Here is a 26,752-nt window from a genome sequence, read left to right on the forward strand (position 1 = left end):
CAGTCTTAAGGTCTCTCCCAGTTTCTGAGTCTTTCCCTGTCTCAGGGTATCTCTCAATCGCAGGGTCTCTGAATCTCTCTCCCTATCTTCACGTTTATTAATCTCTATGAATATTTATGAAGAGTTGATGGTCTCTCTCCGGTAGCTACTGGCCCCATTTTTATTCTATGTATAAAAATATACGCACACAAACATATATATGGGGGTGGAGGGAGTTGTCAGTACCTGGGGCGGGGAAAGGGCAGATGCAAAGACCACTTTCAGGCCCCTTCCCCATGGAAATGTTGCATGGGAGGGATGTGCTAGGGGAGCATCTTGGCTCCCAGTGTGTGAGAATTGGGTCTGCCCTCCTTACTCAGTCTTTAAACTGGCCTTCAGTGACACTGTTCCTGGGGACAGATCTTTGGTCAAGATTCCTAGTTTCTATTTCCCACAGGGGTCCCTAAGGTGAGGAGGGGGAAGATAAGAAAGCCCAACTCTGTAGGGGAGAGGGGAGAGGTTATCAGGGCTCAAGCCCTACTGACAGGTGAAGAGGGGGTATCGATACTCCTGTTTCTTGTCCGCCTTGGAGTGGGAAGATGCTCTTTCCTCTGATCTCCTCTTTGGCTGACTCACTGTCTCTACTCTCTGTAAACAGGAAAAGAGGACCCTAAGGAACCCTCCTGGGATGCTAGAGAGGGCATGGATGTTAGAGATAGTCTCACTCACTCAGACCTAGCCTCACTCCTTTATTTTAGACATGGGGAAACTGAGGTTCCAACCAGGGAAGAGAATACCCACAGAGGATGCAGCAGAATAGGGATTCCATCCCAGGTCTCCTGACTCCCCATCTAAAATGCAGCTAGGGGTTATTTGGGGAGGGGGAGAGGAAAGCATAATCTGAAGACTGAGGAGCTTACTCTCCCCCCACATAACCTTCTCTCTGTGGACCTCAGGCCATCGCTGGGAGGAGACCTTAGCCTGCAAGGCCAGAAGAAAGATTCCAGAAAACAGATTCCAAAATATCCCACAATACTTTTCTGGAACAGGATGTGGCTGGAAAGGAATCTTGGGGTACCTATTTCCCAGGGCCAAGTAGGGGACACAAAGCCCTATCTGGCCCCAGTTCTGGTCTCCTCTTCCCCTCCCCTAACTTCATAAATTTTTTAAGGTGATAGATGAGGGTCCTTTTCTATTAAGGTTACTAATCTCTTTCCGTCTCCGTCTCCGAGAACACATTTCACCCTCAAGGGGCAGTGCAGAGGGAGAGAAAGGGAGAGGGGTTCCTGGGAAAGCGGTTGGCTCTGTTGTGCTAGGGAAGACCAAGGCCAGGAAGCTGAGATCTGCTGGGAGATGGGAGATGCCCTTCCTAGTGCCTAGGGCCTACTTGCAGGTAAATTGTAATTTCCTGTCTTGGGAATGGGAGAACCTAGGTGGATCACTGACTGTTGCTTCTCCCTTCTATTTCTTCTTTCCCCTGCATCCTGATTTAAGTCTTAGAGGTAGAGTTGAGGGGGCCCTCTCCTTGCTCTGTGACACATCTGATGTGTGGGTAGGGTGGGGGAACAAGGGCACCAAACAAGACCTAGTAGGAGGAGCAGAGCGGCTTCTGGGAAGTTTTCACTATTCGTTGGGTCAGCAGTAGCCTCTCCGTAGTCTAACCCCAATCCATCCTGCTGCAGCCATCACTCTGGCTGGGACAGAGTGCCCAGAGCCTTCCCACTTCTCAGACCACAGCATTCTGCTCTCATATCCATCTGATTAACCTACTTGTCTCTGGCCTCGATGGCCGGCCTGGCCTCAGTGGTGAGCACCCTTCTCCCCCACCCCCAAGCTGGCCTCCCCTGGCCCACTGCCTGCTGCTCACACCACAAACCACCAGCAGGCATCCACTGAGTGATGCTCCCCCGGGCGTGGGGGATGGGCAGACATCACCGAGGATCTGGACTTGGAGCAGCTTTCCCAGAGGACTGGCTTTTCCAGGCTCGGGATGGGGCACACCGGCGTCGCCCCCTCCCCACAAAGGCATGAAACCCACGGTGTCTCCCGTCCTTTAGGGACTCCAACTTCTTCCCGCAACGGGGCACACCCGTGCAACACGCCAGCCCGAGGCCCCCGCGTGGAACACGTACTCTCCAGGGGCACACAGTGTGGAAATCATCCTGTGGAATACGCTTCCACCCTTCGGACATGTGAAGCATACCAGTACGAGTTTGGCACCCCAGAGGAAACTGGACCCACTCTTGGAGGAGCACCCCAGGGTCACCTCAAATCCTGCGGTGCAGGGGAGTGCAGGGGAGGGGAGGGGGAGACAGAGAGCCACCCGGGCAGTGAGGGTGGGGGGCCTTTGGGCGGGTGGGGGCGCGCCCCGGAGGCCCGCGGCCCCCTTAAGAGGAGGCGGTGCGCGCCGTCCCAGCCCCCTCCCCTCCCCTCCCCGGCGGAGCCCAGAGCCCGAGAAGCCACGGGCCCCTTCCTTGCCGAGTGTCGCGCAGAGCTGTCACTCAGGCCCCGCGCGCACCGCCCCTGCCCCCCTCCACACCCCCCGCCCCGGTTCCCAGCCCCTCCATCTTCGCACCCCTCCTCCCCCGTCCCCGGGTCTCGCGCAGCCGCGTGGTCCCGCCCCGCGCTGTCACTCAGCCCCGGCGCGCGCTGCGGGCAGCGGAGCCCGGGCACAGGCAGTGGCGGCGGCGGCAGCGGCGGCGGCCACCCCCGGCTCCCGGGCCCGGGCACAGGCGGCAGCGGCGGCCACCCCCGGCTCTCGGGCCGGCTCGAGGAGAAGGCAGCGGCGGCGGCAGAGGATGAAGAGGAGGCTCGGCGAACCCTGCGCGGCCGCCCGCGGATGAGGCGCGGGGCCGGGGGCGCGGGCAGGGGGCCGAGTCATGCCAGCGCGCGGCGGGCGGGCGGGCTCCGAGCTCGGGGCTCCGGGCGGTGGCGGCGGCGGCGGCGGCTACAGCTACAGGAGGAGGGGGCAGGAGGCGGCGGCGGTGCCCGCAGCCTGCCCGGCACTAGTTGCTCGCGTCCGCGGCTGCTCGGGCTGCTCCGGGCCGGTCTGAGCTTCTGAGCCCGGGGCGAGGCGGCGCTTCCGTTTGCATTGGATGCGCTTGGCGTTTGTTTTTTAAATTCAAAGGAGAACATTTTGAATTGGCTTTTGGCGTCACCTGCTGCCCCCCGAGCGGGCGCCCCGGCCGCCCTCCCCAGCCTCAGCCTCCCCGGCCTGATGGCAAAGTTGCGCCGTGGGGCCGCCCTCGACTCCTACTGACGGCGACCAGGTGAGTGCCTGCGGCCCGGCCTCGGCTGTCCTGCCCCCGGCCCGAGTTACCCCTGGCCCAAGTTAACCCCCTCTCCTGCCCTTTCCCTGGGGTCTGGAGCTGCCCCTCCTCCAGCGACTCCCCTCCTCTACCCTCCCCAGCACCCCTTCCCCCGACCTGCTGGCCTCTGCCCTCTCCTGGGGCCGCGACCGGGCCCGGGGGCTCGGGGGCCCGGGGCCCCGGGCAGAGGGGAGCCGAGCGGTCCGGGGATGCTCAGCCAGCGCCGGGGCGGGGGCGCTCTCCGCAGTTTTCCGCGCTGGCGGGGGGGTGGGGGGAGGGCGGGGGATGCCCATCAAAGCCTCCTTTGAGCAGCGCCCGGGCGGGGTGGGCCCAGTGTTCGGGGTTCGGGGGCTGGCCTGGCCCGGCTCCCCACGGGGGACCGGCTGCGAACTTTGGCTGGGGAGCCGGGAGAGAGATGCCGAGGCCGGCTCGGTCTCCGCGGGGCCTGCTCTCCGGCGGCCCCTGCCGGTGCCCCGAGCGGCGGTGGTCCCGGCCCCCAGCTCTGCCGGGTCCCCTCCCTCCTCGTCCGCCCCTTGTCGGGAGCCCGGTGGCTATTTCCCCGCACTCGGCCCTGGCACGGCAGTGAGGACCAGGCTTAGCACTGAGCATGCCCTCAGAGGCGCCCGGCCCTAAGTGAGCGCCCGTGGGCATCGGTGGGTGGAGGGGTCCACGTGGGCCGAGGACCCCGAGCCATGCACTCCCACACTTGACAAGGGACTTTGAGGTGTGACAGCGGGTACGGGCTCCCAAGTGTCCAGGCGCCTGGGTGCTGAGCGGCCGGGCAGGACCTTTGGTGAGGGGCTCTCGGGTTGGAGGAAGGACCTGGAATCACTTAGCCCCTCCCCGTCCCCCTGCCTAGGTAGGGATGTAACCACCTGCAGTGTGGGTCTCATTGGCACGCTGTCTTCCCGTGCTCCCCCTAGGCACTTTTAGGCCAATGGGCAGAAATGCCCTCCAGAGAGTATCGAGATCTGATGCCAAGAAGAGGAGGGGAGAGTTCCTGAGGTAGTAGTAATGAACTTGGGGGTCTGGGAGACATGTAGGTAGGGCCTAGGATACTAGGGGGGAGTGGAGCTAGTGTACCCCAAGGCCAGCCCCCTCCTCTCCAATCCAGAGACAGAATGTTCCTGGCAAGAAGAGAAATGGGGGGAGGGGTGGCCCTGGGGAGGGAGCCAGCCATTGGCAGGGCCTTTTCCTCATTCATCATTGCCCAGCCCTGGAAGGGAGGAAGGGAAAGGAGACTGGGAGGTGGGGGGTGGGAAGAGGGTCCAGGACCCTTCATTAGATTTCTCACCCCTCCCTCCCCTAGGTCTTTTGGGTGAGGTAGGGTTTGGAGGGGGAAGGAATGAGGGTGGAGACTTCAGAGTGCTGGTGCACTAGGTCCCAGCTGGGCATTCCCCCCAAAGAGGGCCTTGTTCTGTTTGTCTGGTGTCTGGGATGTTGTCTGTCTAGTCTGGTTTACAGCAGAGACAAGTCCCCCTCACTGCCTTTGAGAGCCATCTCTGAACTCACCCTCATTCTCAGAGCATTTAGCCTATCTTTCCTGATGGTCTTACGTGGAGCCATGGGTGGGGCTGGTGTGGGGGCAATGAAGAACCCTTGGGGATGGATGGGGACCCCTGAGACCTTTTCTTGCCCCAGATAGGGCACAACCTTGAACTTGATCTCCTTGGTGTGTGTGTGTGTGTGTGTGTGTGTGTGTGTGTGTGTGTGTGTGTGTGTGTGTGTGTGTGTGTGTAAGTAAGTAAGTAAGTAATGAGGGGTAGTTTGGGCTAAGTGCTTGGAGATCTTCAGATCAAAGTTGAGATAAGAGAACTCTTCTCAGGGGGCATTACTCTAACTATGTGGCTGGTTACTCCCAGAGCCCCAGGAGATGATGGTGAGGGGGATCTGAGTGTTGGATTGTTTGTGAGTGGCACTGGATTTGCTAATCACTTTGGGAGGGTGTTGAGGGTGGGTGGGGGGTAATACCACTAGAAGAAACTGGTGCCCAGGAGGGACTTTTAAAGAACCTGGCTTGGGCAGAGAAGAGACCTGCAGTTTTGGAATAATGATGACTGGTGGCAGCTGTGTGGGAGGGGCTGGGTGAGAGTGAGAGGAAATGCCCACAAGGCTTCCTGGTGACTGAGGATGCTTTGGTGGGGAAGAATCTGAGAAGCCTTGAGTCTCAAGGAAGTCACCAGGAGGGCCAGGTATTGTAAACCCAACTAGTGTCAGAGCATACAGTAGAATAGCCCAAGATCTGAACCCTTGCCAGCCTCTCGGAGGCCTTTGAAGGATGGCTGTCCCTGCCAGGTCCAGGGCTAGAAGGGGGACTCTTGTGTCCTCTCGACTAGGCCCCATCTTGTCTGGGGGGAGGTAGGCAGAGGTCTGGATCAGGTGACCAAGGCCCAGCAGCCACCAACCTGAGAGCAGCCCCTGCTAACTGCCAAAGGGATAGGGAAGCCAGAGCCCAGAACTCAAGGACCCTCTCTCATCCTAGAGTAGGGTTGGGGGTGTGTGGGGAGGAATGCTAAGGAGGCCAGTTTTCCAGTACCCCCACCCCCCTAGGCTAGAAGAACAAAAGGTTTCTTCTCATTTGTTCATGTAGCAAGACCGGCTGTTGCAAAGTTCTGGGGAGATGGGGTGGGCTGAGTCACCGCCCCCCTTCCCCTGCCTCCTCCAGGCTGGCTCGGTACCCAGGCACCACCTGGTGCCCCTGATGATGCACTGAGCTCTTCTTTCTCCTACTATCTCATCCCTTTTTCCCTTCTCCTCCTTCTGTTCCCTGGGCTGTATGTATGCATGTATGTATGTATGTATGTATGTATGTATGTATGTGGGGTAGAGAAAAGCCAGATTCTTCTCCCTCTTCTTCTCTCCCCTCTGCCAGTCACCAGAGGTAGGAGCAAAGCTTGTGAGACTCCTCCACCCCCAACCCCGCCCCCCCCCCCAGGAGCTGTTGGAAGAGTGGGGAGGCAGGCAGAAGTTGCTTGGCTAGGGCAGTGTCCATCTCAGAAGCCTTTCTTTGCCAAAATAGCAGATTTGGTTAATCTTGTGCTGCTTAGTGGCACTGCCCAGGGGGCTGTGTGGGCATGTTCCTGCCTGACACCTCAGCTGTTGGTTAGGGGGTTCCTAAAAAGATTCCAAAGGAAAGAAGGCAGAGAGCCAGAGGTGGGGGTGGTGGTTGGAGGGGGAATGCAGCTTTGGTAGGCCTTGTCCAGAGAAGAAGAACTGAGGCCTCTGGCTGTTTCTACCTGGGAGCTACCACTTGCTCCTGGACTGTTATATAAGACTGGGGTTTTGGGATCATTTCACCTCCTCATTTTATGCACGGGAACCCTGGGCCCAGGGAGGGCAAGGGACTTCTTCAAGACATACAGCAGAGCCCAGGATTAGGCTTAGGGTCTTGTGACTCCAGGACATTTCCCCCAATACCACATGGAGACTGTCCCTAAGAATGAATTGGAATGGGAGCTGCTAGCAGAGGAAGTAGGGGAGAATGCTTAGAGTCTGGACCTCCAAAATGACCTGCTCTGGTCGTGCAGAGCTGTTTGGGTCGAGGGACAGGACTGGGCATTCTTGGCTTCCTTCAGGGTCCAAGGCCTCTGGGACCACACGGCTGTTAGAATGTGTTGTGGGGCAGGGCATGGGGCTGATTGTAGGATCTAGGGGGGCAAGCCTAGGTCCCACCCAGCCTGGCCATACCCAGGCCAAGCCAGGTGGAAGCCCCTTCTTGTAATGGACTGTTTGGGAGGCCGAGCATGAGTGATGGCTGGGCAAATTAGAACTGCCAGGTTGGTAAACGGTGTGGACGTCCTTCCCGCTGTGTCTCCCTTCATATCCTCCATCAGGCCCTGGCAGAGCTTTCCCAGCCCACCCGACACTGGTCTGCATTCTACAGACACTCCCATGCCCTCCAGCCCCAGCGCTCAGGGCTGGCTCTCAACTTAGCCAGCTTCATGGGGGCTCCATGGCAAGCTGTCTCCTCTTCTACCCTCACCCAGCCCAAAGGACCAGGAGCCACTCCTAGGAAACCCCCACCTGCCTTCCTCCTTTGCTCACCTGTGCCTGTGTTTCCCTTTTCCTGCGGAGGTCCAGCATTAATCCCTCTCATTTCTATGTTTGCTCTGGGGCTCAAGAGGATGTGGCTTCTCATGGGCAGATCCTTGCAGAACGAGGTCCCCTTCAGAGTTACCTGAGGCCCTGGCTGTGGGGGATAGGACAAGGCTGGTTGTTGTGGGGATGAGGAAGGGGCTGGGCAGATGCCTGATGACTTGTGGCCCCTGGCTCTCAGGGGTAGCCTGTGATATAGTATGTTAGAGCTCAGAGAGGCTTTAGAAATCATGTCATCGGCTCCCCTCATTGTACAGGGAAGGCGCTCTTTCCCTTTGTATCCCTTGTCCAGCAGAATGACCAGTGCAGAGAAGACTAAATGAAGAATGGTTGATTGATAGGTACAGAAAAGGAAACTGAGGCTCAGAAGGATTAGAAATGATTTAGCCAGGTTCACACAGGGAGATTACACACTCTTCACTTCCTCAGGAAGGTAGATAACTCTGTGTGTGTGTGTGTGTGTGTGTATGTGTGTGTGTGAGAGAGAGAGACAGAGACAGAGACAGACAGAGAGAGTTTTTGGCTGTAAAAGTATCTGGCAAGGTTTAGCTACCAGAGTGGAGGGCTCCCCACTGAGCCCTAGAGGGTGTGATTTGGGGAGTCCAATGTGGCTCCCTATTGCCTTAGGAATAAAATATACCTCCCTCAGTTTGGTGTTTTGAACCCTTCACAATCAGACTTCAGTCTGTCTTTCTAGGCTTATTTCCTGCCATCCCCTTTCAGCCACTCTACATTCCAGCTTCACTTTACATTCCTTCCCGTTTGTCCCCAATCTCAGCATTTCATTACACACTCCCCACCTCTTTTGGTTTTTCTCAGGTGCCAATGGGGGACTCCTTCCTTCCTCACCTTTACCTCCCAGGCTCCCTGGCTTCATTCAGTGCTCATTCATTCAGTGCTGCCTTCCACTGTAGTAAACTTTTCCCCAATTTCGCCCTTCTCACTTAAAAAAAAAATTGTATTGCTATCTAATTTTTTTTACATCACCATTATTTCCAAAAGTATCCTCCTCCCTTCCCCTCTCTGGGCAACCATCCTTTGTAACAAAGAATAATAATAATAATAAAAGACTAATGTACGTCTCAGCCAAGTTTGATAGAATTCACAGTATTCCTCAGCGAGAACCCCTGAATTCTTCAAAGAAGGGAGACCCTTTTAGTTTGTAAATCTCTTCTTGCCTGGTAGAATATACTCTTCTTGAGGGCAGGAGGTGGTTTTCCCTTTTGTCCCTTAGCACATTGCCTGATCGAGAGCAGAAGCTCAAATGCTTACTGGATTGACTAGGAACCTCCCAAGAGGGGGATAGCAACCCTGGGGGACCCAACAAGCCCCACAACATCACCTGGACTACCTTCACTGAGGCTCGGAAGTAGGGGACCCGAATAAGGACAGCCTCACTGTTATCCCTTCTTACACCTTACTCTTTGCTAAAGTGCTCTGATTCAAGCCACTGGCTTTCTGGCTGATCCATGAATAAGGCCCTCCATCCCTGGGCTCCAGTTCCGGGCATGGGCACTCTCTCTGGCTACCCCCCAGACCTGGAAAGCTCTCTCTCCTCATCCCTGCCTACTGACCTCCCTGACTTCCTTGAAGCACCAACTAAAATCTGATCTTCTCCAGAAAGCCTTCCCCAACTCCTCTTAATTCTAGTGCCTTCCTGGTCTATATGTAACTTGTCTGTAGGCGTTTATTTACTTGTTATCCCCCCATTAGACTGAGTTCCTTGAGAGTAGGGACTGGCTTTTACCTTGACTTTTACCCTTAGTGCCTGGCGAATAGTAGGCATTCATTAATCTTTGTGGAGTGACCATAACTTCCCCATGCTTGGGTCATTACACCCAATGTACCAAGTCTCTGCTTCAGCAGAGATGCAGGGAAGAGGCTGGTTCTACATTCTGTAAAAGCCAGTCCCTCCCAGGCTAGGATATTCCCTGTCAAGGGAATTGTGGACTTGTCAAGAGATCTAGGATTTCAGACTCTGCCAGGAATCAGCTGTGGAAGTTGGGAAATTCCCTTCTCCCTGGCCTCAGTTTCCCCTTCTGTAGAATGAGAGAATTAGGCAAAATGATCTTCAAGGTCTTTCTCCCACTTCTAGAGTGCTGTAGGGTTTACAGTTGTTTCCCCTCTCCCCCATGACCTGGTAAATTTTGGTAATGCAATTAAATGTCCCCATTTTACAGAGGAGGAGACTGAGGATCAGAAAGGGTAAGTGGATTCTTCTATTTCCCTTTGTCATGTGAATGGGGAAACTGTACCTGGAGAGACTTTAGGGAAGTAGTGGCTCTGGGAGGCAGGGAGTCAGAAATGCCAGAGTGGACCTGGAGAGTGTATGTGCATTGGAACCCACAGCAGAGAAAAATGGGAAGGGATATGTGGAGGAGAGTGGAGGAAAAGAGATGGGGTATTCAGAGGTGGGCCTTTAGTGGCCAGGAGAGCAGAGTCCCTTGAGGGACTGACCAGAACAAATTCTCCAGTACTGGAGGGCAAACTCTGCATTTTGGGGGGAGATTATAGGACAGGGGTGGGGAACCTGAAACCTCGAGGCCGCATGTGACCTTCTAGGCCCTCGGGTATGGCCTTTTGACTAAGTTCAAGTTTTATAGAACAAATCCTTTTATTTAAAGAGATTTGTTCTGTGAAGTTTGGGTTCAGTCAGAGGGCCGCACCTGAGGATCTAGAGAGCCACATGTGGCCTCGAGCCTGCAGGTTCCCCACCTCTGGCTTAGGGGGTAGCTTGGTCTCAGCTGTTCTGAGAATTGAAAGGGAACTTAGAGATCTTAACCTTTCAATCCCTTTCGTTTTACAGGTGAAGAAACTGAGGTTTCTTCAGGCCCCAGATAGCAAATGACAAAACAGGGATTTGAAGGCAGCCCCATGACTCCAATTCAGTGTTCTTCCCAACAGGTGAACCTGTTTCCTGCTAAGACTTGATGGTGTACTCTATGGGGCAGGGCAGTGATGGGCACTGATTGGCATGTTTGCCTGGCCTTCCTCACACCTCCCTCACCAGTATGAAGGGAGAGTTAGGCTGAGGGGGCCCAGATAAATAGGGGGGATGGACATGGTTCAACAGCTTCCTGACAGCGGGGAATCTTTGGTCCCCACTTGGTGGTTTGGTTTCCCAAAGGTGTGGGAACTCTGACCCTAGACTGGCCCCCAGAGTCAGGCATACCTCTGTCCCTCTTTGGGGTGTGAAGGTGACATTTCAATACGAAGAAACTGTGTGATTTTCTTGTAGGCTCTGGCCTAGACCTCCTTTTCTCTCTCCTTTCCCTTCTTTGCCCCTCCCATGGGTTTAACTGTGACTTCCACCAAGAAGGGTTCCAGATGGATACATCCAGCCCAAGTTTCCCTCTTGAGCTCTAGCCCTGAATTCCCAAGGACCTCTTGGACATTTCTGAATGGATGTCTCACGGGCATCCCAAACTCAGGTGCCCTAACCAGAACTCAGCGTCTTCCCCACCCTTCTTCCAAGCTTCCCTGTTTTTGTCCAGAGCACCGTTGCCCTCCCAGTCGTCTCCCCTAACCCCAGCCCTCAGTCCCTTTGCCATCCCTGGAGCCTCACTGTCAGTCACCATGCAGAGCAGACAATGATTGGATCTGGGCACATATCTCCAAAGCATCTTTCACATCTTTCTCCAGTTTGGGTGCTCATCACCTGGACCATTTCCTGATTAGTCTTCCTGTCTCAAGCGTCTACGCTTCAGCCCACTTTTTAATCAGCCATCAAAGTGATTTACCTAATGTATAGATCTGCCCACATCACCTAACTCTTGCGCGCCCCCCCCCCCCCCCCAGTAAACCCTAGTGGCTCCCTCTTCTATCTAGAATCGAATTTAAATTTCTCTTTTAAGCATTCGAAATCCTTTGCCACCTGATCCTTTCTTACACTAGGCAGCTAGGTGGTGCAGTGCTGAGCTTGGAATCAGGAAGACCTGAATTCAAATCCTGTCTCATGCACTTACTAGTATGACCCTGGGCAAGTCAATTAACTTCTGTTTGCCTCAATTTCCTCAACTGTAAAATGTGGATAGTAATAGCACCTGCTTTTGGTTTACTTCAGTTTCCTCACTAAAATGAGGATAATAATGATAAAATTGTTATGAGACACTGTGTTTGTAAAACTCTTAGCACCATGCCTGGTACCTGTGGACACCGTATAAATACTTGTTCCATCACTCCCCTCAGTGCTCTCTGTGCTTCGGCCACCTAGACCTACCTGTGGTTCCATATACTCTATAAGCCACTCAGTTTCCCACCCGTGTGCCTGAGTACCGGCTGCCTCCCGTGCCCGGAATGTCTCCCTCCTCATCTCCAGGGCTCCCTCCAGACTCAGTGCATGACTGCTCTGTACAGAAGGCCCTTCCCTTTCAGGCTACATTGTATCTCCCTTCTCTACTTACGCATGGACGTGTAGTCTCTCTCTTTACAGAGGAAGCTACCTGAGGGCAGGGTATTTTTGCTTTTACCTCAGCCTTAGAGCAGTGTGTGGTAAACAGTTGATTGCTTAATAAATCCTTGTTGATTGATCGAACTGAGGGCCATCCTCAATTCCTAGTAAGGAGACAGTGAGAGAGAATGGGCTTCTGCAGCCTCAAGGCCGCTAGGTCCTTGGGTATGGCCTTTTGACTGAGTTCACATTTTACAGAACAAATCCTTTTATTGAGGGCTTTGGTCTGTGAGATTTGGACTCAATCAAAGGGCCACACTTGAGGACCTAGAGGGTCACATGTGGCCTCCAGGCTGCAGGTTCCCCATCTCTGCCTTATGCTGTAGTGGCAGGGACTGAGGCTAGATGCCAGGAAGAACTTATATAGGAGTATGGGATCCTGGAACAGATCTGGGCTCACCTATTTGCCCAGAGTAGAATTATGGGTAGCATCAGACCCAGGCCTTTTCTGCCCCAGGCTTTAAAGACCTGGGAGAGACAGAAGCAGTACTTTGTTCTTGTAGTCTCCCGTTTAAGGAGGGAGGAAGGGGAATGCAGACTTGGGGGGCCAAGGGTGGGAATGGAGAAGCCTCTCCCTCTCCCCTCCAGAATAGGTTGGTTGGCTGGCTGTGGGGGTTGCCTGATGAGCTAGCTGGGAACCTCCTGCGGCCCACAAGAAAAGGCATGGCTAATGAGAGCTCGCAGGGCTGATCAATTATCCATCATTGGCCCGTGCTCTGCTCCGGCTGCCTGCCTGCCCCCCATAGGAACACACGGGAGGGAGAAATGAATCTTACTCCGGGCCCCAAACCTCCTCTGCCTGCTCAATTTCTACTCGGCATCCCCCAGAAACCCCAGAGTGAGCCTGTGTGTGGATAAAGATGTGTGTGTCTGTAGACACCCGTGTACATAGGCATATACATGTGTGAATCAGGGAGGGAGATGGGAGGTGGGGTGAGGGGAGGTTCTCCTGCACCCTGTTCTTAGTTGGGGGGAAGGGGAGAGCCTGTCATAATGCTGCCTCCCCCATTCTTCTCTCCTTTCCTCCCTCCCTCCCTTTCTCCTTTTCTTCTTCCTTCCCCTCCCTCCCCCCTTCTCTGTCTCTCTTTTCCTCTGCTGAGCCTGGAAGCCGCAGCCTGAATTTTGCAACCTGCTTAAAAATAATTGGGGGCAGTGGGGGGATTGGACGTCACTCATCAGCTATTTACCCAGTGCCTGATGGCAAGCCTGGCATCTCCTGAGGGCTAGGCTGGGGCTGAAGAAGCATAGGGCCTGTCTCTGGATTTGGGAGGGAGCAAGGGAGTAAGTCCAGGCCCCTGGCTGGCAGTGGAGGCCGGCTTAGTCTCACCTCTATAGGAATTGCTTTGTGTGAGGCAGCATGGATGTAGGGGGATCCCAACCTTCCTATTGGATTCCCAACCAACCCTAAGAAGGTTGAATTTCATGGGCTAAATGCCCAGAATTGACAGTGGGGTTCACAGGGTTATCCATACCTTTGTATCTAGGTTTCCTGCTGACCAAGGGTATAAGTTGGTGAGAGGGCTGGGCTGGAAGAGTGTTGTGTGTGACTGGGACTCAGTGGGGTTTGAACTGGAGAGTGGATCTGGAAATCAGACTGGATCTGGAGTTTTAGGATGGTGGTATTGGGGAGTATGCCTGTGACTGGTTTCGGGCGATAGTGTGTGAGATTAGACCTGGCTCTGGGTAGGGTAGGGTCTTTTCTGTGGGTAAAATGGCAAGAATATGAATCCTCAGAGGTGCAAAGGACCTCCGAGTCTGACCCCATCTAATGTAGAAAATGGGTTTTGGGGTGATGATTTGTGAGACTTGGGGTATAATCCGGAGGCAGAGGTTCAGTATGTAGGGGTTAGGGTATGGTTTGTGGGATTGGGAATACCTAAGGCTGTTGGATATTATATTCTATATGGGTTTGGGAGGATGTCTGAGGATTGAAATATCACGTGGGAGACTGGGGGCTTGGGTGCAGTATGGGAGTAAGAGGATGGCAGATGGGTTGGGAGCTGTATTTGGGGGTTGAGAGGTAAGAATCCAGCCTGTGAACCTAGGGGAGAGCTGTGACTTAGGGACAGAGGGCGCTTCCCTTTGACCCCCATGCTGGCCTAGTCGCTGTGGGCCTTGGCTCTCTGATCAGCCTGAGTCAAACATATGGAAGAAGTAGGCATCTCTGGCAGAAACTCTGGGGAGAAGAACAATTAGCTAGTACCTCAACCACCCTTCTGTTTACACTTTAATTTCTGAAGCTAATTGTCAGTTTGCTTAAGGTTGGTATCCTGCAGGGATCCAAGGTGTGAGCACATCTGCCTGTACTCTTTAGCCAAGCTGCAAAGGGGAGGCTTGAGAAATTCAGACCTACTGAGTAGCCAAACATAAATTCATTTATTAATGAGTGTGGCTTAGAGTTCAATCCCCTAGCCACAAGTTTATGTGCATGCTGTGGGCAGAGCTGGGGCTTGCAAATCCAAATCATTCTAGACTTTTAGAGTTGGAAAGGACCTTAAAGGTCATCAAGTTCACCCCCAACCCCATTTCACTAATGGAGAAACTGGGACCCAGGGAGGGGAAGCCACGTAGCCAGTAAGCAGCAGGGCCAGTAAAAACTAGGTTCCCCCTTCGCCCCTCTGCCCCCTGCCCAGTTTCATGCTCTCTCTGTTTGGACCAAACCAGGACATTGTCTCTTATAATGTCTTCCCTTGCTTTGGATGGTGCCTTGCAGGTGCAAGGTGTAGCCTGCTATGGGATGCAGGAGTGTGCTAAAACTGACCTTGACAGTCCATAGAGCTCACTGTTAAATTTTCAGAGCTCTAACAATTCCAGTACCCCTGGACAGCAGGTGGAGCCCAAGCTTTGGAATAGTTGGGCCTTGAGAGCTGGTGGTTTCCCCCTACTTGGAGGTCTTCAGGCAGAAGTGATGACCACCAATCTGGTCTATTAGAATGGCAATTCTTTTTTAAGTAAGGATGGCTGCTGAGGTCTCTTCCAACTCAGAAATTCCATGATTCTGTGGCTTGGGTTAAAGCCGTGCCTCTAATGCTTGGCCTTGGACATATGACTTAATTTTATGTGTCCTCCTTTATCTCATCTATAAACCAAGAGGGTTGGATTTGGCCTCTGAAGACCCTTTCAGCTTTAAATCTATAATCCAGAGAGCCTGTGATTAGCCTGGTTGTCTAGAGCCAAAACCTGAGGCCCACATACAGAAAGGCACCTGTGCTCAGTCACTCAGCCTAGTTGTCAGTAGAAGCATCACCTGGCCTCCCACTGAGCCCAGGTCTCCTATTTCTCAGCTATGGGATGGAGCTAGGGGAGCCACCTTGGAAGTTTGTCATGCCTTGCCACTGGCCTATCCTGGATTGATCAGAGGTGAGCTGAGTATCTTCTTTCCTCCTGGTTTTTGGTCTTCTGAAACTACCGTTCACTCACATCCAGATTCAATTTCTCTGTTCTTTTGCCATTTGGATGTGGGTATGAGTGCCAGTGCCAGAATGTCTGTCTTCGTTATCAGCTCCTGCCCTCCCGGTGAGGGACTGTCTATGATTAATCCACTTCTGGGTACTTGAGCACCTACTGTGCCAGTAACTGGGTGCTCAGTGCTTCAGGGCTGTGGAGGCACAGGACATGGTCCCTGGTCTCATAGTCTATTTGGGGAGAGAAGACTCACATGCATAAAGCAATTGTGGAGCAGTACGAGACAGTCTGTAATTAAGTGGTAAATTGTGTGGTGCGGCTACGAATGCAGTAGGGTGGAAGGGGCAACCAGTGAAGAACCATCAGGAAGGATGGCAAAGTCAGGAACAGCTTCCTGGGAGAGAAAGGACCTGTGTCAGGCCTGGAAGGATGGGCATTCTGAGATGGACAAAGGTTGTTTACAAGCCAGAGGAGGATGGGGGTGGGGGAAATAGCTTGGTGATTTTGCTGAAAAAATGCTGATTTTGGAGTGAGGAGAAATTTGGGTTTGAATCCTAATTTGTATGCCTTCTAGTAAATCAAATTCTTTGAGCCTCCTTAGTTCCTTCATCTGTAAAATGGGGACTCTACCTACCTTCTGGGTTATCATGACTCTCTAATAAGATCATGAACATAATAGAAATATGATATCTAAAATTTATGTAAGATTTGCACGATGCTTCATATGGGTTATTTCATTGAGATAGGTGGCATTTATTACCCCCACTTTACAGATGAGGAAACTGAGGCAGACAGAAGTTAAGTGATTTGCTTCATAGTCACATAGTGTGTAAGACTGGATTTGAATTCTCCTGCCTTCAGGCCCAGCAGTCTGCCTGGTGTACCTGCTAGCCACCTGCAGTAAGTAACCATTAGGAGTTCAATAGAAGGGGAAGGATTCTATTCCACCAACATTTCATAAAGTCACAGGGCCATGTACAGACCACTGTGCCTCGCCCCAGGAGAGGTACAGGGTTAAATAAGACACAGTCCCTGCCTTCATGGTACTCACCATATAATAGTGAAATGAGACTACAGCTGCGAGGACTAGATATTCCCTGATAAGAGGACCTGAAAGGTCTAAGCAGAGTGCCACAGACAGGCCGGGGGAGAAGGATCAAAGGAAAAAGCTTCCCAGAGAAGGTGTCAGCCCAGCGGCCTTTTTAGGAATGGGGAGGGATTCTCTTGGCAAAGAGATGAAGGATGACATCAAAGAAGTTTAGGAGTAGAAAAAGAAAATGGCTTGGTCACCTGATGAGAATGAGGGCTGATTGGTGGGAGACCATGTGCTGCATGGGTCTCCTCTTAATGGGAAGACAAGGCAAGGGACCCCCTCTGTTGGCAATTTTCTTAGAATCGCACACACACATAGATAATCAGTGTGGCTAGAGACTTGAGAACACTAGTTCATCTGAGTTTGGAGTCTATTTTATTTACTTACCTGCTTACAGGTTGTTTTCTCCCACTAATAATAATAGTGCTAGACACTATGCTAAGTGCTTTGCAAATATCTTGTTTGGTCTTCACATCCATCCAATTCCATAAATATATATTAGTACCTACTATGCACTAGGTACAATTATTATCAACAATTCTGGGAGGTAGGTGCTATTATTATCCACATTTTATAGATGAGGAAACCAAGACAGAGGTTAAGTGACTTACCTAAGGTCACACAGCTAGTCAATAGTTAAGCAATATCTGAATTCAGCTCTTTCTGACACCAGGTCTGGCCCTCTGTCTACTGTGCCATCTCACTGTAAGCCCTTTGAGGACAAGGATCATTTTTTTTTGTTCATTATATCTCTAGAACTGTGCCTGGCACATAGTTGTCATAGGACCATAGATTTAGAGCCAGAAAGAACCTTAGAGGTTGTTGAGTCGGGCTGGGTGATTAAGGCCAGACGCCTTCTCCTCTCTGGGTCTCTGTTTCTGACTCTGTACAGTAGGAATGATCACTTAGGATCAACAAAATGAGACTGGAAGGGGCTTGGAAGCCATGTGGTCCAACCCTTTTATTCTATAGATGAAGAAACTGAGGACCGAGGATCCGTTCACCCTCCAACCCCCACATTTTAGAGATGAGGAAAAGATGAAGGCAGAGGTTAAGGGATTTGTCTTCACTTAACACTCCAGGGAGCAAAGGAGCAAAGAGAGGACTCCAACTCAGATCCTGTGACCCTCTTTATGTCACTGGAGATTTTCATAAACTGCTTTCTTCCCAACAAGCCTGTGAGGTAAGCAGTGCAAGCATTGTTATCATTATTGAAGGATACAGAAAGTGAGAAAATGAGATTTGAGAGGGAAAGTAATTTACCATAGTCATTCAATTCTAAAATGCTAAAGCAAGATGATTAAGAAATGCTTATTGATGTAAATCCCTTCCAAATACTCTGGGGAACCAGGAGCAAAGGCCAGTGAAGAATCTGGTTTGTCTAGAATAGGGGTGGGCAACCTGTGGCCTCGAGGCCACATGTGGACCTAGAGTTTTGATTCAATCAAAGGGCTGTGCTTGAGGACCTAGAGGGCCACGTGACCTTGAGGCCACAGGTTCCCCACCCCTAGAATGTATGACACATGACAAGAAGTAGTACAATGGATATCAGACATGGGAATTTGAACTTTATAAGGAGGTAATAAGGAGCCATTGAGGATTTTTGAGCGGAAGAGTGACAGTGCTTGAGTGCTTGAGAAAGATTATTTTGGCAGCTAGACATATGAAACTTTATGGAGTGCTTACCGTGTGCTTGGCACTGTGATAAGGCTGGGATTCAAATAGGACAAACAAGAAAGTTTCTATTTTTGTGGGGGGTCCTGTATAAAGCATATAAAGAGGAACTGGAATGGGGGGAAGAGGGAGGATTCCAGAGGGAGAGCTGAGCCAGGAGTCTAGTGGTTGTGTCTGAGGTCACCCCTGACATGGTACCTTGGGCCAGGACTTGCCAATGCAGAGAGCAGACTTTGGGGCTGAGGCATCTCAAGGCTCTGGCCGAAAAGGCTGAATGGTTAGAGGTGAAGGAGATAGAGGGGGTCCTGTAATAAAGGAACTGAACTAGATGGGGACAGGGGTATGTGTGTGTGGGGGCATGTATGAGCGGGGTGGGAGTGGGACAGGAGAGGTCCGACTTTGGACATGCTGCTGACCCACTGACCTCTGATCTCTTGCAGGGCAAGTGACATAGGATGACCCCGGCCTGTCCCCTCTTACTGTCTGCGATTCTGTCCCTGCGCCTCACCGTGGCCTTTGACCCTGCCCCCAGCGCCTGCTCGGCCTTGGCCTCAGGGGTCCTCTACGGGGCCTTCTCCCTTCAGGACCTCTTTCCCACCATTGCCTCAGGCTGCTCCTGGACCCTGGAGAACCCAGACCCCACCAAGTACTCTCTCTACTTGCGTTTCAACCGCCAGGACCAGGTGTGTGCCCACTTCTCGCCCAGGCTGCTGCCCTTGGATCACTACCTGGCCAACTTCACCTGCCTTCGGCAGGCACCAGAGCAGGAGCTGGAGCAGGAGCCAGAGCAGGCACCCGAGCAGGCGCCAGAGCCCGAGCAGGAGCCTGAGCAGGTGGCAGCAGCAGCGGCAGCCCAGGCTGGACTGCGGCAGGAGGAGGAAGAGGTGGGGGGTGGCCTGGAGTTGTGCCAAGGCTCCAACCCCTATACCTTTCTTCATTTTGACAAGAATTTTGTGCAGCTCTGCCTAACAGCAGAGCCCTGGGAGGCTCCCCGATTGCTAGCACCCTCGGCCCTGGAGTTCCGCTTTGTGGAGGTGCTGCTTATCAATAACAACAATTCGAGCCAGTTCACCTGTGGGGTGCTGTGCCGCTGGGGCCAGGAGTGCGGGCGGGCTGCAGGCCGGGCCTGTGGCATTTCTCAGCCAGGCTGCAGCTGCCAGGGGGAAGAGGCTGCGCCCCCGGGCCCTCCAGCCACTGTTCCTGCCCCGCCCCGCAGCCAGACCCTCTCCAATGCCCTGGTGCCAGGGAGTCCTCCAGGTGAGGCTGACCTACATGCAGGCAGCAGCAATGACCTCTTCCCACCCGAGATAAGATATGGTGAGTTTGCTTCCAACCCCTAGAGATGGGAGCGCCAGGGTCTGGCCGAGGGAGTGGGGCAGGTATATGTGCAAACCTCTGGGTATACAGGCTCCTGGGGTCAGAAGGACCCTCCCCAGGGCCTTTTTGCACTGGTTGGTAAACCTGTTAACTCCTGCCTGGGAAATCATGGATCAGGAAAGACTGAGGTACAGAGAGAAAAGTGGCAGGGAGAGAGACTGGGGCTCAGAGAGAAGAATTGGGGAAAACTAAGACAGGTGAAATGGAGACTAGGGTACATGGAGAGAAGGATGGGGTAGACTAGAGCATGGGGGGGGGGGACCGAGGCAGAGAGAGAGGAGCACAAGGGTACTGGGACATAAGGAAAAGGAGGGGGAGATGAGACTAGAGGGATCAAGAGTTGATCTGGCCAGAGAAAAGGGAGCCTGGGGCAGAGAGAGATTAGGGATTGCCAGTGGATGGAGACATGAAAAAGAGAAAGCCAGGAAGCCTGAAGCTTGGTTAGGGAATGAGGAGAGGGTGAGGAACACAGATGGAAAAGGACTGAAGAGAAATGAAGGAAGTCGGGGTGGGGAGAGAGGGAGGGAGGGGAAGAGGGAGAGAGAAAGAGAGAGAGATAGAGAGGAGAAGGAGAGAGAGAAAGAAAGGAAAGGAGAAGAGAAGGAAAGAGAGAGAGAGGGAGGGAGAGAGAAAAGAGAGAGAGATAGAGAGGAGAAGGAGAGAGAGAAAGGAGAGGAGAAGAGAAAGAAAGAGAGAGAGAAAAGAGAGAGAGGTAGAGAGGAGAAGGAGAGAGAGAAAGAAAGGAGAGGAGAAGAGAAGGAAAGAGAGAGAGGGAGGAGAGAGATAAGAGAGAGATAGAGAGGAGGAGAGAGAAAAAGAAAGGAGAGAAGAAGAGAAGGAAGGAGAGAGAGAAAAGAGAGAGATAGGAGGAGGAGAGAGAAAGGAAGGAAAGGAGAAGAGAAGGAAAGAGAGAGAGAGGGAGGGAGAGAGAAAAGAAAGGGAGGGAAAGAGAGAGAGATCAGAGGGGCACACACAGAGTTTGGAGTGAGCCAGGCTCCAACATCTCTTGCCCCCCTGGAGCATCCCTACTCCCTGTCACCAGAGGTTGATGCTGACTCTCCTTTGTACCAAGCTTTCCAAACTCCTCGGCTGGGACTGAGAACAGACCCCTTGGATGGAGACAGGGCCTGGGGCAGTCAGCCCAGAGCTACCCCACCTTATGCACCTAGCTGTGGCTGACATCAGAAGCCATCTGGCAGGAAGGAGGAGGGGTCAAGCTAAGCATACCCCCACATACATAAGCCCCAAGGCATTTTGAGGGCCCATGGGAGCTGCTCAGGACCCCCCACAGTCCAGAGCACCACCCTTATTCCAGAACCCCAAGGAGAGCTCTGGGCCTGCTACCCCCTGAAGCAGAAGCCCTCATCTGCAGGGGGACCCAGGCATCCTGCCCTCCCAGCTTACAGGGCTTGTTGCAGCAGCTGCCTCTGAAATGCTGAGTCAGGGTTTTGCTGTGGGCACTCCCCCCCTCCTCTCCCTTCCCTTTCTTTCTCCAGGCTTCTCTGCTCCTGTGAATTGTCCCCAGTCCCCGAGGCAGCCTTGACTAAGCCTTTTACGAGAGGCGCAGTGATTGGTGTGCAGGGCATGTTCCTCTCTGTGTCTCTCGCTAGCCCAAGACCCCAGGTTTTCCCCCCAATCCTCTGTGTTCTGGTGTTCTCTCCTTCTTCCCATCCAGGATCCCCAGGTCCAGGTGGGCTGGGTGCTGCCTTCTTTTCTCTTCTCTGCCCCTTACCCTGGTAGAAAGAGCCTGAGAACTGGGCATCAGGAGATCTGGTTCTAGCCCCAATTCTGTTCACTGTTCACTTTGGCAACTCCCAGCACTTTCTGGGCATGTTTCTTCCTCTATAAAATAAGCGGGGGGATCAGACAAATGGCCTTTGTAGTCCTTTCCAAAGCCCAGGACCTATAAGAGTCTCACTTTCCTCTTCTGTCTATTGGGAGAAAATACCACCTCCAGTGCTTGAGATCATATATGTGAAAACTATTTTAAAATATTCTTTGGTATCTCTGGGCAAGGGGATTGTTGCAATTACCCCCTCTTTCACCCAGGGACTGGGAGGGGGCTCCAGGATTTCCAGTTCATCCCTCCCTGTCACCATTCCAGAGCAGAGAAAGTTTGGGGCTACTTTCTTATTCTCAGGTTCTGTGCCACCCAACCCGCCATCCTCCAGGCGCACAGGGGCAGGAACCCAGTGAAGTCTGGTTCTATAGCTACTGATAAAGCCTACCAGGCAAGTAACAGTCCCAGGTCTTCAAGGCCTGAGCCAGGGAGGCAGGGGCAACACTGGACAGGTTTTAGATGCTTCCTGTGAACAGGAAACCCAGCGGGGGAGGCAGCTGGGACCTCAGATTTAGGGCCTTCAGGAGGAAATTGAATTTTGTTTCTTTGTTGAACATAACCAAGGAGAGTGGGGCCATATATCCAGTGATTTTATTATTCTCTCTGCTCTCCTCCAGGGCACATAGCAAGGTGCATATGGCTTTGGGGAAGAACTGGGAGGAAAGGTTGATGGGGAGAACCACCCCCTCCCTCAGTTTCCCTTCCACTTGAAGGAGAAGATTTTCCTGTCTGGCTTTCCCCTTGGGCTGTGGAGCGGTCAGAGAGAGAGGCTCTGCCCACACAGGCGGGCACCATCCAGGCACTGGGCCATCCAGGGCACTCTGCCAGGTGATGGCGGGTTGTTGTGAAGCCGGAAGAAGGATTTGGTCCGTTGCCCTGGTGACTTTGAGAGCCAGGAAATATTGGGGGCTGGGATGGGGTGGTCTGTTGAGGGAATGTAGCATCCTGGAAGGCCAGCAGTAGAGAGTCAGAGATGACTGGAACAGTGGCTTTGAGGGATACACACACAGAGGGTACATAGCTTCAGAACTGGGACCCCAGACCAGGGCAGGAGACCTGATGCCCAGAGCATCTTTCACCTGCCAGTCATCTCTGACAGTTAAAATCATGAGGCTGTATCTCATGGTATGGTGGATATAACCCTCCCTGCTCTTGGCATCACCCTACCCTGTGCCTGCTACAAATCATTCCTCATCCACACGGCATTTCTTAGAGGTTGCTGCCCACGAATGTGGGCCTCTAGGGAGAAGGGCAGGTGGTTGTCATCACCAATGGGCACTGGGAGGATCTGGCTTTGCTCTCTTGGTGGGAGAAGGGCCTGTGGGCAGCCTTGCACTCCAGGAGGGCAAGCTGGTTGCTATAGTGCACTGAGGCCCGTGGGTGCAGGGAGAGGCAGCCTTCCCTTCTGCTACCTCCTGCGCTGCCTAGGACCATCATTGGGCAGATTAGTGCCAATTAGCAGGGATAGCAGGCACTCAGCTCGGTTTGTTCTCCGTGGCAGGGAGTGTCTCTGGGGCCAGTGCCACCACCGGGGCCTGGAGAGGACCGTGCCTACATGGCATTGCCACTTGTGCCAAGCATTTGGCCTCTCCTGCACTCCTTCCCCCACCCCCTCTGTGCTAGGCCAGCTGGATGGCTGTATCGGCAGCAGGGAGACGGGCTGGCATTTTGCAGCGGACAGATTGCGATCAGGAATATGTGGGGATGGGAGAGAGAAGGCGGGTGGGTAACAAAGAGCCAACTCCAATTTCCTACGCTTGGCCCAGGAACTGGGAGAAAATGGGAGGAGAGCGAGACCCTGACCCTTTTCTCTAAACTTCAGCCTTCTGGTGTTCACCTTTTGTCATCTGAAGCAGCAATGGACAAGGCCCTACCTGCTGAGAGAGATGAAAGGAAGGAAGAAAAAGGAGCAGGATTTTCTGGAGTTCAGGATGGTGGTGGTGGGAATCAGTGGCACATGGGAGACACTTTATTGTGATAGCTGAATATGCATGTGTGTGTGTGCATGCGTGCACGCTGGACCAGACTTGCTTGGTACCAACTCTGTCTTGCAGCCAGCTTCCTGGGAACGGCTCCATCTCCCGATGTTCTGGCCAGTATATGCCTAGTAAGGGCAACTGTGAGTTTGGTCACAGGGATTATAGGAATTGGAGCTAGAAGAGGGACCTTAGGGATTCACTCCTTGCCCTATCCCACCGTGATACTCTTCCCTTTTACAGAGAAAGAAACTGAACCTCTATGGGCAAAAGTGACTTCCTGACTGTCATCCAACTAGTAAGTCATAGGACTATCCTGCAGGCCGAGGTCTTGTGAATTTAGTGGTCTTTGTGCTATGACCCAGAGGCTGTCCCTGAGTTGGAGAGTGGTAGCTAGGCCCTGTTCATCCTGATCATCCCTCTTGGCAGAGCTTTGGCATCTCCCAGCCTGGGCGAGGAGGGACATGCCCAGGCTAGAAGCCCTCTGGGTCCTCCTGGGGAGGCTGCTGCTCAGCCATCTGGACCAGGGTGGGCAAGGATGAGGTTTAGAGCAGTAGAGACAGTGGGGAGGAGTGGGAAAGCCAGAGGGGAGGGAGAGGAGGCCTGGCAGAGAGAAGAGAAATGGTATGGAAAGCAACCGTAGCAGGAGGAAAGTGGGGTGGGGAGTGGAGGACCAGAGGAGTTGGGGGGAGTGGATGGGAAGCTGGTAGTGGGAGGGGGGCAGGTGACAGAGTGACATCGGCGCCTCGGCCCGCCTCAGTGCTGAGCCCGAGTTTGACAAGAGGGTCTGGGTGCCTGTTAATTTCACGCAAACTGCCTTTGATAGATCTCTTGTTATTTTTGGTGAGTTGAGCTATAAATTTGCACCATCTTGCTGCTGCAATCTGTTAAGTGGGGGGGGGGGAGAGTGTGGGGTGAGGAAGGAACAGGAAGGAGTTAGGAGGTGGAGGCAGCATCCTATGCAGGCTTGGATGTTCGGGATGGGGTAGTTGCTGGGCCCTAGGACAGGTAGACAGTTATGGGGGCAGAGATGGTCCAGCTGACATGGGTAAGGAGACCTGGGAGTGGCAGCAGGAGGCCGGCAATCTCAGCTGGGGTACCTATCACTTGGTAGGGTAACAGTTCCCACAGTTCTTGCTTTCCAACCTTTAGTTACTGGAGAATCGGCGTCTGGTGCCAGCTGTGAGAAGGTAGCACGCTGGTGCCTGGGGCAGGGGAATGCTGCCTCCACCTCCTCATTCATAATTTGTGTTCCCTCCTCGCTTCCCTTCCCAAGTTTCTTGCTGGTATTACCAATTGTGATTTGTTTTCCTTGAGGTAGGGAGGGGTGAACTGCAGGACCCAGCCTGCCATGAAGGAAGGGAGACCCCATCAAGGCTACTTTCAATCGAGAAGATAAGGGAAGGCTTTGTGGAGAAGGACGGAGAGGATTTGGATGGGCTGAAATGAGAAGAGAGAGCCTTCTAGGAACAGTGAGAACAAAGACATGGCGGTGGGGGAGTGTGGGCCAAATTTGGGGAACCGTGAGTCATTTAGTTTGGCTGGAGCAGCAGGGTGCAGGAAATAGAGAGTAACACCTTTCCTACACCCATCCTCTGAGATGGGTGGTGCAAAGATTATTATTACCATTTTTAAATGAGAATAGCAACTTAGGTTAAGTGATTTGCCCATTTTCCAATAGCGAGTAAATGTCAGAACTGGCATGACAGGACAATGGGACTGTTCTCTCCTTTTCTCCCTTGGGTATTAGACTTCTATTAATATAGCCTAAGATCATATCATGTTCTGGTTTTTTTTTTTTTTTTTAGCTGCTGCATCACACTGTTGGCCCCTATTGAGCTGGTGGGTCATCGGAGACCTTTTTTATATGTCCTTCGATCAAGCTATGGCTTCCCTATTCTGTGCTTGTGCAATTGATTTTTTGACCCTAAATGTGGTTACTTTATCTTTGCTTGTCAGCCTATCCCAGAATTTTCTGGGAGTTCCTTCATTTGCCTTCCTGTCTGCTAGTGGACCAGGGCCAAAAGCTTGCGTTCTTCTTCATGATTGTACTCGACGACCTGGAAGATTCTATGAGATTCCTGTGTGGCTCCGGGCAAGTCACTTAACCCCTTTTGCCTCCAAAAACCAAAACCAAACAAACAAAAAGATTCTAAAAGAATTCCAGGGAAGGAAACTAGCAGCTCTGATTAGTGTCTCCTATGTGTCCAGGAGGTGGGAAGGGGGACATATATTTATTAAGTAACCAATTGTGTGCGAGGTGCTATACTAAATGCTTTATTGATGTTACCTCATTTAACAATAAGTATAATAACTAATATTTACATAACGCAAGGCACTATGCTAGGCTCTTTTCAAATATCTCATTTGATCATCACAACAACTCTGGGAGGAAAGTGCTATTATGATCCCCATTTTACAATTGAGAAAACTGAGGCAAACAGAGGTTAAGTGACTTGCCTGCATCACACAGCTAGCAAGTGTCTGAGGCTGGATTTGAACTTGATCTTTCTGGCCCAGCGTTCTGTTTAGGGAGTTTCCTAGGGGGAGCAGAACCTCATTGTCACCTTCTAGGAACTCCCCTTCTGGATTACATGGATAGAGGTACAGACAAAAATCCCCAGGACTAGGAGGGGCAACCTATCTGATTGAAGTTAAGGATAGCCAGAACTTTGTGGCTATGACCTCTCCCATCCAGGGGTGTTGATTGGCCACCCAGCAGTACTTCCTCATAATAACATTTAGATAACATTGAGATTCTTGCTTGCTTTCCTTACCACAAGCCCATGTTAAGTCATGCAGATAACCAATTATTCCCGTTTTATAGATGAAAACCGTGGCTCCAAAAGGTTTTTATTGAAGGTCACACAGGTAGTCAGTCTTTATGCTGGGGCTTGAACCCATATCTCCCAAGTTCTACCACTTTTGCCTCTTTCCCCTATAGCCTCAGGCAGCAGATATTCTCTCACGGGGCTAGAAGCTGAAATCTTACCCATCCCTGCCACCAGCTCTTTGATCTTGGACTGACACCTTCCCCTCTCTGAACACCTCCATAAAATGGGGATAAAAATCCTGGTCTGACTCTCCCAACATGGATCTTGTGAGGGGAGAGAGGTAAGGATAATGACATGGGAAAAGTTTTGGAAAAGTCAATACTTAGGAGCGTGAGATCCTGATACGGATTTGAGACTTTGCTTATCTGGGTTAGCTCCTCAGGGATTCCAGAGCTTCCCTGCCGATGACCTAGAGACCTTTGTTTTTAACCCGTGGACTTTACCTTTCCTTACTTGGTTAAAATTTTTTAAAATGATTTTTTCTTCTCATCTCCTTTCCCCCTTGAACAAAAGAAGAAAACTATCCTAATAATTATGCATAGTAAAGCAAAACAGATTCCAGTAATGACCATGTCCAAAAATGTCCAGGTCACTTTTGACCTTGAGTCCGTTGCCTCAATGACAGGAGGTAGGTGACATGCCTCAACCAAGGTCCTCTGAAATGGGGATTTGTCATTGCATTGATCAGAGTTCTCTTGCCTTTCAAAGGTACTTTTCTTTA

The 26,752-nt window shown here is 52.4% G+C and overlaps 1 protein-coding gene across 1 annotated transcript in view; it reads left to right on the forward strand.

The window, feature by feature from the left end:
- The first annotated feature begins 2,902 nt into the window (after window positions 1-2,902).
- The window catches only part of ADGRB2 (adhesion G protein-coupled receptor B2), a 67,383-nt gene continuing 43,533 nt past the window's right edge, over window positions 2,903-26,752 (forward strand). Inside the window, 2 exon segments of the mRNA XM_072609887.1 lie at window positions 2,903-3,248; window positions 18,445-19,321. Coding sequence (XP_072465988.1) covers window positions 18,460-19,321 — 862 coding nt within the window. The 5' untranslated portion in view covers window positions 2,903-3,248; window positions 18,445-18,459.

The sequence above is a fragment of the Notamacropus eugenii genome, chromosome 5 (assembly GCF_028372415.1).
Source record: "Notamacropus eugenii isolate mMacEug1 chromosome 5, mMacEug1.pri_v2, whole genome shotgun sequence".
Lineage (NCBI taxonomy): Eukaryota > Metazoa > Chordata > Mammalia > Diprotodontia > Macropodidae > Notamacropus > Notamacropus eugenii.